Genomic DNA, 13,198 nt, shown 5'->3' on the forward strand with positions numbered 1-13,198 from the left:
GATTTTTCACTTTTTTTTTACTTTACTTTACAGTGTATCTAATAAATGTCTCTAGTAGTGCAGGAGAGACTGGATTTTTAAAACTAGTTTGAGTTTTACTACTTTTCATTTAGGCTGTGTGTTGCTCTTAAAGGAATGATAATGGGAAATGTATCAGAAAAAAAATCGGATATTTTTGCCTCGATTGTGATTTTGGACTTTGCTCATCTCCATGTTTTAAAATATATCATATGAAGGCTGAATTTTGAAATAAATAAAGAAAGAAAGAAATAATGTATATATTTAAAAAATAGACCTTTTTTTCTAACATTTATCTACTGTAAAATATTCTTTCCAGTACCGCACTTTCGTCAGAAAAAAAGCCAACTTTAAGTATAAATGCCTTATTTTCGCCGTAATTAAAAATTAATAAATGCAATACTTGAAACAGGTTTGCCTGTTGATTTCTATTTATGTAATCAATTTGAATATAAACTTGTTTATAAAAAATATGCTTCTTTTTGGCCACAATATGACAGAAAAATGAAACTAGTGATAATGCAAGAGCAAAACAGCAATTTTAATTTTAAAATTAAGTAAAATTCATCCTTGTATTAGCACTGTGTTTAGTAAAAGAATATTGTTTTTTGAGAGGATGTGGCATTGTGGAAGAAATAATTTTCTTTTTTTCCCCTTCAAAAGAAAAACGTATTAAGCAGATCAGACATTTTTTTAATTGGAAAAGTAATCATTATTGGCTTCTATTACTTTCCCTCAATAATTTAATAACATTTCTGCCCTTTCATATATGGAATTTTTAAAAAATGCCTTTTGATGTCATTTTTGTAATTGATAATTTTGTAAATAGTAAAAGCACAATATTAAGCTTCTATCAAACTTGCTAGTTACCCTGAACTGTATGTTGACAGAAACATTCCAGGAACCCTCATTTCCATGAAACCTGATTGGTTGATCTACACAAAGACCTCAACGAAGCTGCTCTCTTTCCTACACAAAACAAAATTGTAGGCAAATTATTTTTCACAGCCTCATAAAATGTTGCAAGTATATACAGACAACAGAATGTTGAGTGCAAACTGCTTCAGATATCTTAATTATTGTGGCAAGCATTTGATAATCAAATCAAAAATATCTTAATGATTTTTTTCATGTTTCTAAGAGGTATCCTCTTCTAAAAAAATCGTGTTTTTAAAGAAAAAAAAATTGCTATGCTTAAATGTAATTTATTTCATATTTTATTATTCAAATTTGAAAGAAATTTATATAAAACCTATCAATGATGTAATTTATAAGTAATGTATGTAACTATTTTATTACTTTTAGGATTTTCATTTAAGTTGCTGTTGGCATTTTGACAATAAATAATATAGTTAATGAGGAATATAGGCAAATGCTAACATAAGCAATATGAAAAAATAGAATTTTAGTTTGTGTACAAACTAAAATTTCTTTAGTGGGAAATATTGTAAATGAGATTTTTGATAACATATAATTTTATGCATATTTTATATATTTTTTATAGACTGGCTGTTAACCAAAGATGTTCATCGATTGGTAGTTGTCATATCTGATTCTTATACAAAGGAGCCATTAGAACGATGGGAGTTTCAAATTAAATGTGAAGGAGAACTTGACATTGGGTAAGTAACACTTTATTTAAAAATTATCTGTCCTCTCAGTTTTTGGCATATGCCAATTAGAATCAGGAACTCTTTTTAAATGCTTTTATTAATAGTTCATAATACATATTGCAAAAAGTTTTTAAAAACATTCAAGATATTAAATAATTATATTTAAACATATCCAGGGTATCACTTATTTTTCCCAAACTCTTAATAGAGTACCTTAAAATAAATATATGTGTGAAGAGGGAACTTGTACCTCTAAAAAATAAGTAGAAAATTAGGACTAAAATTCTAATATTCATATAATTAAAATTCTTTTCTTAGTGTTATGTTGAGCTACAGATACCTTAATTTAACTTCTACCAGTCCCTTTTTAAAAGTATTATTCTTTTAACATTATTTAATTTTGGAAGGAAAAATTAACTAATGGAAAATAATTTCAAGGATTGATGCAAAAACTGAAGCACTAAAAAAATAAATCTGTTAATAAGATGTATTTATTGATAAGATGATATATTTAATAATAATTTTTTTTTTTTTTTTCATTTTTTGGTACTGCAATGTTATGCAAGCACAAAATGATTTTATGATGCTTAAAGGCAAAAAATAAGATAAATCACCAAACATGGTATTCTTTTGTTTGATTAAAGGTTTCATAAAAGTAATGTTAGTTAACAGTTTGAAATGCACTAAATGCATATGATTAATACCTGTTGATACTTTTAAATTAATAAAAGTACACAAAAGAACTATTATTCTTTTATTGTTTAGTTGAATGAAATAATTTTATATTCACTTCATTGCAGTTAATAAGTTGGCAACTTTTATTAACAGTATAATATAATCATTTTGTTGTCATATATTTGGGGAATTTTTTACTAGCGCTTGGCTAATAGGGCATGCAAAATTAAAAATACTTTTCACGAGTTTGTATGAAATAAAGCATAATGCAGTTAATATTTTGAATGGAAATATAAATGAAAGAGACACCAATATAAAATGCATATTTAAGCCAAAATATTGCCACAGATTTTATATTTTATTTTTTATAGTTATGTAATGTACATGAATCAAACAATGTCAAAAGGTGGCTGAGAGTTGTCATTTTGCTGAAGCTTTAATGACTTCAACTACTGCTATTTTATACAAATCACAGATTTTAAATATACAATGGTTGAAAAAGCATTTAATAATATATAAATACTGTAAAAGCATCTAATAATATAATTCAATAACATATTTCAGTTAAAAATGAATGTTACAACAGTTGTAGGTCAGCTACATTCTAGCAACCAAATTCATAGTGACAACAACTCCTATTCTTTTGCCTATTTAGGGCAATGAATAAATGTAAATTAATTACAAAACTCCGTCTAGCGTGAAAATAAACATAATCTCACCTATCATATTCAGTCCTGATATAAATGCAGAGGTGAAAGTTTGGATGTAAGCTTTATGAAGACAACAGTCTTAGTTTTGATTGTGGCTATGCAAACTAATCTGTCTTTGCCAGGATGGATGTCAGTGACACACACTATAGGTCAGTTTGAAAGTGGAGACCCATCTTCATTGACAAGAACCACAGTGTCAGTCTTCAGGTTGGGTTTAATGGGCTGCCTTTTGGATTGCCCTTGAACAGAAATCAAATTCATTTTTCCAGATTCCAGAATTCACGTCAAAGGTTCGGAATAAGTTCCCACCCAGAACACATTGGGTGAGCAGTTAGATGTGTATCTGGAACAGAAGTCAAAATATCACCTGTAAAAAAATGAATTTAGTTTAAAGCATTAATAAACTCAATATCAGAATTGTTCGTGCAAGTAAGTGGACATGAGTTCATAGCCTCAATTTGGGCAGGTAATGTTAACAACTCTTTGTAGGTCAAAAGAGTCTCAATGCTCTACTAAAATGAAATTCCCCTGAGCGAATACCAGCTTCCCATAGTCCTCATAAATGTGGTGAAGTAAGTGAAAATTTGTTCATCTAGTGCAGAGATAAGTTACTCATCTAGTGCAGAGGTTAGGCTGCTTTAAATCTATGAGTTATTCAGAAGTGGTTTACATTACTGCATATTGATCTTTTCTTCCAGTTATGCAATATGATTGCCTATTGCATAACTTGGCATTAAATGCTGAAGCTGCGTATTGCTTGGCATTAAATGCTGAAGATGAATTATGAAGACATCTTCCCACCCGTAAGAGCTCATATCTATCTATGAATGGATAAAGAGAATACAGTTGGCTCTTCTTGGGTAAAGGTTTTTTGTCCATGATACATTCCAAATCATCTTGAAAATAACGATTCTGAATCCAATGAGTAATGATCTTTTCTGCTATTCAAATCACTAGAAATATTAGTAGCATAAAGCAGTTGCAAGGAAGAGCACTGCTCAAAATATTTTGAATATTAATATGCTTCATATAATTACAGTAAGACCCCACTTAATGCTGTTTCGTTTAGCGCTGTTTCAGTTTAGCGCTCTTTTTTTTCAACCCGGGGATTCCTCGAAATTGATCGCAGCACTACGGGGATTCCCCGAAATTGTGCGCAGCGCTAGGTTTCCAAATAACATATCCGAAACTGTGTAGTTGTGTTTCTTGCTTGGTGCGGTGCATTACGGACACATTTTTATCATTTGAAACATTTGTTGACATTATTGTAAGCATAAATTTATATAATACTATAATGATTAATACAGTGACAAATTAAGAAATAACATTATAGAGGAAATGGAAAAACGACTGACTGTCTATATGGATTGACGACGAAATTGAGTGCAATATGGGCACAAAGTGATAATCAAGGAATATGTACTTATTTTATAGGCATGACGCTGGTCTTTGATACCAAAAGATTAATGTAAACCATACCATTGCATTTTCAGCAACAGTAGATATAGTATAGGCTAGTAAAGCCACATCACAAATTTCATACAGTTGAATAACATTCATTGTTCATTGTAAGCATGATATATCTTGGAATTTCACAATTAATGATTTGATTGAACGTCTCTTGAAATTTCAACCAGTCGTCTGAGAGATGTTGAGGAATAACTGAATTCCAAACACTCATAACTAACTATAACTTTTGGTAGAATATTTTAATCAATATAATGCAAGGAGATTGTAAACGTCGTGGATTGAAATTGCAGGCGGATTCTGCCTAGGTCTCTTGAGTTGCAATAGAGCTTTAAAATTGAAAGTATCAAGAGATGAATTCCAAGACTTTTGAACTTGAATTAGGAAATATCTCTAAATCAGGATTCAGTCAACAAGTTCCTTGAATTCAATTAAGAATTCTACAGAATCTGAATTCCATAAAAAAAAAAAAAAAAAAAAAAAAAAAAAAAAAAAAAAAACTCAAATCAAAACCTTCTGCATGGAAAATCAAAGATACTTTCTTGTAGACTGAATCTGCATCATCAACTGTATTTGTTACCTGATAATAAATCATCCGTATTCATATCTTCCTCCAATACATACGATACATTCTGTTCCTCCTTGGAATCTATAGCTGTCTGCTTGAGACATCTAGTTGCTAAAAATAAAGCTAAGAAAGGACCATATGTAACTGTTTATAACTTGTACATGCATATTTCTTCATTGAAATTGCATCGTCATAGTATCAGTTGATAATTCTGATCTTCAGGGGCCATCATCGTCACCTGACTATGCATCTTGCCACATTGACTTTGATAATAGTGTTAGGAAATTGAAAAAAATTGATCCAAATTTCAAAAATACATTTTTGTAATTTTGGATCTATCCTTAAAAGTAAATGCAATGATTTATTGTTTTCAGATTTACAGGATGCATCAAACGTTGCTCTTAATTTGTCGTTGTGCTTGAAGGTTTTAATGACCATATGATATTAAATGTAGGAAGGTAAAATTTTTCTTCACCTGGAATGTTAGATAAATTATCTCTGGCCACACTCATATGGCCTAACTGTTCATATTCATGCATAAAATCTTTAAACTTGTTTCAAATTCAAGATTGTCTTTGAAATTTTATTCCTTGGAACACAACCTAGAAATTGATGCCAGTTTAAAGTCATACAACTTCAGATGCATTTCATAAAAGAGAAGTTTTACAACAAATCAACTACCTGAATTAAAAGAATATGGGTTTTGAAAGTGAGATTCACAAAATTGTTCGTCAGGTGTCAGAGGTTCAATCTTCCCAACCTTGACAACTTCCTCCTTTTCCCAGAAATGCCTAAGTTCACAATCAGTATTTAAATTATCTTCTGGCTTTATGAAGTGTAATTTAGCTGTTTTTGGACCTTCCATAATAATTCCAACTTTTCCAGCCCAAGAGAAAACCATATTTTGATCTGCAGGTTCATTTTTTGAACCATATATCTGACCGTACCTCAAGGCAGAAAAATAGTCAGCTGCTAAAACCAAACAAATTTCCTGGGGGTGAGCAAAATTTGGATCCGCTCACGGAATAAATTTTGTATAATCTATATGCTTTACTTTAATGACTTGTTCTTGAAGCGGCAAAGTCAACCTACCCAAAATATATTCATTAACAACAGTTGTTTCGCTATCTAATCCTAAACTAATCAAGTCATAAGTCTTGGTAGCTGGCACTCTGCCAATCTCACAAAAAGTAACCGATTGTTTCTCCATTTTAATACTAACCTTTGAGCAGCTCATTCAGATATTGTAGTATCTGGCGACTGTTTGGCGATCAACAAAGCGCACTTGGCGCGTTTCGCCTCCTTTGCTGAAAAAGTTGCTATATTTAAAGGAGTTGAATGTTCGCTGCATAAGAGTAAAGTGCTCTTTTTATTATTATTTATTATTATTATTTTATGTTGTAGGAACGATGTATTGCTCTGAGTTAAATTTATATGCCTTCATGTTATTTTAATAAATGTTCTATTTCGTCTTGTCTATTCTTAACTACGAAGCTATTACAACACACTCTGCATAGCGAGAACAAGAGTTGAAAACGAAAGTGGTCTAAATTTACGCGTAACGTATGAAAGAAGTTTGCATTTCCAAATGGAAGTAAAAGCATAAGAATTATTTAATTCTGAAGTTTGAAAAGTTTTTTAAAAAAAAGAAAAGAAAAGAAAATGTTCAAAAGCATGAGGAAAGAAGATTTGGTAACTGTTTTATTGGAAACAGGTGAAGAAGCAACTACGAATTTGAAACTGGTGGAATTGAAACACAAACTCCAGAATAGCCGAGAATACATACTGAAAAATACTGATTTTGTGAAAGAAATTCTGATTACTGTGTTGGAGAACAGAAAAACAAAGGAAGAAATTGAAAATGAGAATAGAAGAAGAAATCAAAAGAATACAAATGGACGAAGAGATATTGAGAACAGAAATAGAATTAGTGAAGATTCAAGTAACTCGAAATCAAGGAAGAAGTCCAACACCTCCAATCTAAAACACAGGATGAGAAACCGGAATTTTCCTCAACGAGCTGACCAAAGGAGTAGAAACACTGACTACCGAAGAGAGCAGAATCATGGAATATATTTTTTGGCATTTAAGCACAAGAAAATTCCAGAAGAATTTAAATCGGAAATCTTATTGAAACTAATTGGAGAAAAATCTTCAAATGTCCTTGTTTATATTAAGGATTATTAAATTACAAAAAGTGAAAACTCTTACTCTGATGAAATATCAACTTATTTTTCAAGCCTGCTTAGAAAATTTTAGAATTAAGTTATTCCGGCGAAATGCATAACCAGTTTGCTTCACTGCTAACAGCTACATAGGACTATTATTGTAAATCAAGAGAAGTAAAAGATTTCAAAACACTAAAGTTAATTATTTCGGATAAATTATTTCAAGCTTTAGATGGAGAAACAGTTGCACACGTCACAATACGCCATGGAAATAAATGGTTGAAGCTGCAAGAATTAGCTAAAGAATATGATACCTATTTCACAGCGAAAGGAAAATCTTTTGATGAAGTCTGAAATGAAATTAAACAATCACCAAGATTCCTGGATACAATATGTATACATTATAAATATATCTCCCTATACATGAGAAGAGAATACTCAAAATGAAAAGAATCTTCCATGAGAAGAAAAGAATGTTATATTTGTGGTAGTTATCAACATATCGCAAGAGTTTGCCCAGACAAAAGAAGAAAAAATGAAAAAATTGCTATATTTAGAGGAGTTGAATGTTCGCTGTGGAGGAGCGAGGTGCTCGATTTTTGTATGTTGTAGGAGTGATGTATTGCTCTGAGTTAAATTTATATGTCTTCACGTTATTTTAATAAATGTTCTGTTTCATCTTGTCAAATGTTGCGTTCTTAACCAGGAAGCCACTACAGATATAAACAATGATTTGCTCCCTGAATCTAATAACAAATTAATTTCAATAGTTTCCTCAATCAAGGAAAATGCAAGTGCAAGAACCATAGAGGGAACTGCAATTTAGAACTGTATTACTCACAACATGACCTTGATTCTTGCATGATTCGTTCAAAATCCTCTGCAAAATGCTTTTGTTTCCAGTTGACACTTTTGAAATCTGTATGTTGTTAGCCTTAAGCTCTTCAACAAACTATTATGTTCTCACAAAGTTCTGGGCAGTAATATCCAAATTCTTAAATTTAACACATTTATATAATGTATGAATTCCATTATATTTCATACATTTAGTATTACTAAATTTATGATGCAGCTGGAGGAGTATTAATGGTATCAAAAACGAGTTAATGTTTTACTACAAGTGTAATGGATTCAACTACTTCTATATGTTGTATACAAATAATAATAACTATGTTGTATACAAATAATAAACATAAAGTATCCTTATAAAAGCATTTAAGAACAGGATCCAATAATATAGTTTGGTCAAAAATAAGTGTTAAAACAGTTGTAAGTCCTAGCAACCATATGTAATGTTATAGCAACCAAATTCCAGAGCGACAACAACATTAAAACTTAATTCCAATTCAGGTCTCTTTGCTTGTCATTTAGTTTCATTTATTTTGTTTTGATAGCCATTGTTGTAAAAGGATAAATTATTATTTAGAAGTGAAGTGGTTTGCGGTGTTTGTTTTGATATAGTATGATGTGGTTTTTCATCCTTTAACGAAAGTTGTTTCCATCACTTAGTTTTAAGTCACTTATGAATTTGGAAATATGTATCATAGCATGCTCTCTCTATGTCCAGGCACTAAATACAAAATGTCTTTTTTGTGTGTAAACAGAATCATTCTGTAGTTCTTTCCCACTGCACAGCAAGTATTTTTCAGATTCAGCTGTGGTGTAAATGAGATTCATAGTACTGAAAAGGCAGTTTTGTAGAGTGCTTAGCATTGGAAAGTTGAGTTGAACCCAGTTCATTGAGGGCCGAATTAACTTGAGACACTATAGTATGGTTGTAATTTCAGATAAGGGGAGGAAATAAAGCAGATCTAATCACACTTGGATCACCACTTAAGCTTCTGGTTATGATGGTTTTGACTAATACAGTGCTGATACCATCTGTTGGTTTAAGTTGGAAGTGGCATGTTTCCATAATCTGGTTTTGGAACTATGGGCTTTCAATTTGTAGGCATTATAACAGGATCAAAAGCACTTAAACTGCTTTAGCCATTAAGAAGATAACCTTATGTGATATTGAATCCAGTATAAAATGTAACACAGTTTTGTACTTCTTATTATGAATTTGTTTGTACTTAATGTTAAAACTTAAAGTTGTTTTATCCCATTGTAAAGAAATTTAAATTTAGATTGAAGTATAACATACAGGCTGTATTAGCTTGAATTTTATTATTTATGTATGATTTCATAGCATGTAAACTATGAAATTTAACTTTCAACATTTAGAACTTTTCACAGAATATCAGATAGCTAAGCAAAAATGTGCATTTATTGATCATGGAATCCAGAAACTGTTATTAAGGTCTTATTATTTTTGTGTATTAATGCACCTCCTTTTTTTTTTTTTTTTTTTCTTTCTTTCTTTCTTTTTCAGTGGAAAATCAAAATCAAAAGATATTAAGGAGATACAAAAAGAAATTAGGAATATTATTCGTCAGATAACTGCTAGTGTATCTTTCCTTCCTCTTTTAGATACTGCGTGTAAGTATATGTATAATTATTTGTGGATAGGGGAAAAAATATGCTTTATTGTACATGTTTAATTGTTTGCATTATGTGTTGGCAAATTGCATGAATTCTCCAAATTTGATTTCACTAGGAATAGGAAAGAAAGTGCGTAATTTTTTTGACATATATGTAATAGATTATGGAGGTTTATAGCATAGACAGAATGATAAAACTTGCAAACAAATGCAGCCATAGGTAACACATAATTTATTACAACTACTTCTTGAGATACATATTCTGATTCACACATCATCATGGGCACAGCATGCACTACTACAGATTTGAAGCTTAGCACATCTTCCAACACTGGACAATACGAAGAAGTGAGTAGCAATATGTTCGTTTGAAGCAAAGTGTATGATGCATTCAGAAGAAGTGGGGAAGAGATAAAAAAAAAAAGTTTTGATTTCAATAAGAATCTTATTCAGTAATTGGATGAGAGGTGTCTCCATTGGAGTGTTACATAAGATACGCTGTGGATTAATTTTGAAATGATGCAGTTTAAACTGATATGTCATGAATAGTAACAATTTTTACGACAGAAAGGGGAAGTATCCAAATTGAAAGAAAGACTAAAGGTGCTACTGCAAAATTAAAGTTAGTAGTTTACTATCATAATTATATTATACATATATTTAAGTAATTGATTTTAATTGGTAGCAAAATTTGCAATTCCTGCAGGTCAGAAATTATTGTATTTATTTATTCAAAGGTAACTGTTTCCAAGATAATGAAAGTTAGCATTATTTTTTATTGGTATTGAATAGCCAAGAACATAATTTAAAAAAAAAAAAAAAAAAAAAAAAAAAACCTCCGATAATGCAAAATTGATTGTTTGAAATTTTGGGGAGAGGAGATTGTCTTTGCACACTGTGGCAAAATAAGGCTAAGTGAATGTTGGGTATTTAGTACTCTCCCAGCACCTAGTTCTCTCTCATAAAAGATGTCACCAAAATAGTGTGGTTTGTATTGTTGCATGCATAGGGATTCATAAAGGATTGAATGTACTCAGAACCAACTTGCAGTTTGGAAATGTTCTTCAAAAGTATTCGTACAGGTCTTCTTAGTAGATCAGAGTGCAATCAGTAACTACCATTTCAAACTGATAACGTTAAGCACAACACAATGCAAAGCACCTTCAAAGAGCATAGCTCGCACAGAGATCTTTCAATACTGTGAAGTCGGCTCTTCGATCAGCTTTCAGCTCTAAAAACTTCAAACTGATGCTCTTCGCTAGCCGCCGAGAAATTTCTAATACCTTCCGTTTCTCAAAATTACTGTAAGGCATATACAGTTAAAGGTCAGCTACTGTTACAGTTACATATGCGGATCAATTACAGTTATATAGGAACTGGACCGAAATATCCTCAAATAGTCATCAAGTTTGGCAACTTTTGGCAATTTCTCACCAAGTTTTGCCAAAATTTAGTGATATAGCCAATTATCTCAGTGTTATGCTCTTTGAAGCATTTCATGTTGCATTATACAAATGATGCTACACTAGTAATTGCATTAAAATTATTTGCATATATACAAAATTTATAATACAATGGATAATCAAAACAGTTTTGCTTAGTTAGTTTTTAAAATCTTCTTTAAACACCTGCCTGACTACTGAATTATATTTTTTAACTACTTGTTGTTTAGTATTAATGTTCATTAAATGTAAATTGAATAAACGGTATTTTAAAAGCATTTCAATTTAATATTAAGATAATGTAAAGTGTCTTAGAGGAGACACCCTTTGATGCAAGTGAAAAAAATTAAGTAATTGATGTGGTATGTTTTGAATTTTTTATAGTATGAAAAATTTGATGCATCAATACAATTCAAAAAAATTTTTTCACTTACAAAATTGGTGATGCTTCACTTAATATACTTTTTATTTTTCAAAATACATTCATTTAATATTATAAACAAATACCTCAATGTTACATTAAAAAACTACACGCATTTAATCCCATTTAATGCGACAGCTCTTGCTGAACCTTATTAGCCATATAGTTTATATTTGGATCATAAGTTTTTGCTTTTAATTACACACAATATCTACTTAAATCTGAACCAGGGCAGTTTCTTACAGTTTATAGAGCTAATTGATGAAAGTTTGACAAATTTGTTCACCCATTTAGAATTTTCTTGAAATTCTATCAATTCCATTTTCAAATTGACAATATCCAATCATATGAAAAGTGTAGCTTTAAGATCATGCATTTTAGCAAACTGGAGTCTTCAAATAAACTGTAACGATTTCTCCAAATTCAGAAATTGAGAAAATCGTGCTGATACTATTTCCTTTAAATTTTCTAAAACATCCAAATAGACATTAAATATCAAATATAATATAATAATCCAAATAAACATTAAATATATTTTCTCTCTCAATTTATCAGCAAAATTCGACATCAATTCTAAGTGTCTTTTAAGCAAAGGAAAATGTTTAAACTTCTCTGTTTCATTATCTTTAAAGAATAAGCCAAATTTGCACTGTAAGGCTCTTATGGTCCAAGGTTCGTACGGTCCTTAAAAGTCCTTAAATTTTTCAAAAATGATTTTTGGTCAAAATGAATAAACGGTCCTTAATTTTGCTCATTTGACATTTCTTATCATTTCTAATGATTGCCATTATAAGTGTGAAATGCGATTTCTCATGAATATGGAATTAAAATTACATGGCTCTTAACCAATCTGTTGGCGGATATTAGTTGCAAATGATAAAAAAACAATTAGCTACCCTAGGACGAAAGTATCGAGTGTCTGGTTGGCTATTCACCCAATCATTCGAAACAGGTGTTATCCATAAATTTATGCAGATTGTGATGAAAGCGTGAAGCCGGAAGTTCTTTAAGAGGCGAAAGTGATGATGAAGGTGCTCGAGGGAAAAAAGGGGGGATTCTGAAAATATTTGCCAAAATTAGAACAATCCCAACCTGGAAGGCCACAACCCCTCCGATGCCAATAGGAACGAGATGCAGGGAAAGTGCATTTTCAATAAGCTGTGGCTTCATCAAGCTGACTACAAAGACTGGATATTGATGGATGACAATCCTTATAAAACTAAATGTGGTCTTTGTCTGAAACAAATTGAAATTTCTAGAATGGGAAAGTCAGTGCTGAAAATTCACATGAAAGCTAAGTTTCGTTTTATCATCATTTCAATTTGTTTTTACACGGTTTTGCTTAACTTAATTTCTGTGTTTGTTTGAATAAAGCCATAAATTAATTTTTGATCACCTTCTACGGAGTTTATTTTCTTTTACACATATATGTATGAGATATCGGAATTATGAGTTTATTTCTGCAGAGGGTCTGTTATCTATTTCGCGGAAAATCTGTTGGCTCCATTTCGATTTTAGGTCGCCAAGGGCAAATTCGGTAATGCTAGCCGAAAAAAAGTTCGGAAATACATTTTAAAGCTTCAATAGACATTAATCCTATGCACAAGGTATCCGTTGCATAAGGGATTTGGCT

General features: G+C 31.0%; 1 protein-coding gene across 3 annotated transcripts in view; it reads left to right on the forward strand.

Moving 5' to 3' along the window:
- Positions 1 to 13,198, forward strand: part of LOC118205161 (mitotic spindle assembly checkpoint protein MAD2A-like) — a 53,729-nt gene that overhangs the window by 25,885 nt on the left and 14,646 nt on the right. For all 3 annotated transcript variants that reach the window (XM_085820024.1, XM_085820026.1, XM_085820025.1), the window contains 2 exons: positions 1,523 to 1,640; positions 9,594 to 9,700. In XM_085820024.1, coding sequence (XP_085676150.1) covers positions 1,523 to 1,640; positions 9,594 to 9,700 — 225 coding nt within the window. The remainder of the gene's footprint in view (positions 1 to 1,522; positions 1,641 to 9,593; positions 9,701 to 13,198) is intronic.

The sequence above is a fragment of the Stegodyphus dumicola genome, chromosome 7, assembly GCF_044657685.1.
Source record: "Stegodyphus dumicola isolate Sdum_Otavi_A_Nest chromosome 7, ASM4465768v1".
In the NCBI taxonomy this organism is placed as follows: domain Eukaryota; kingdom Metazoa; phylum Arthropoda; class Arachnida; order Araneae; family Eresidae; genus Stegodyphus; species Stegodyphus dumicola.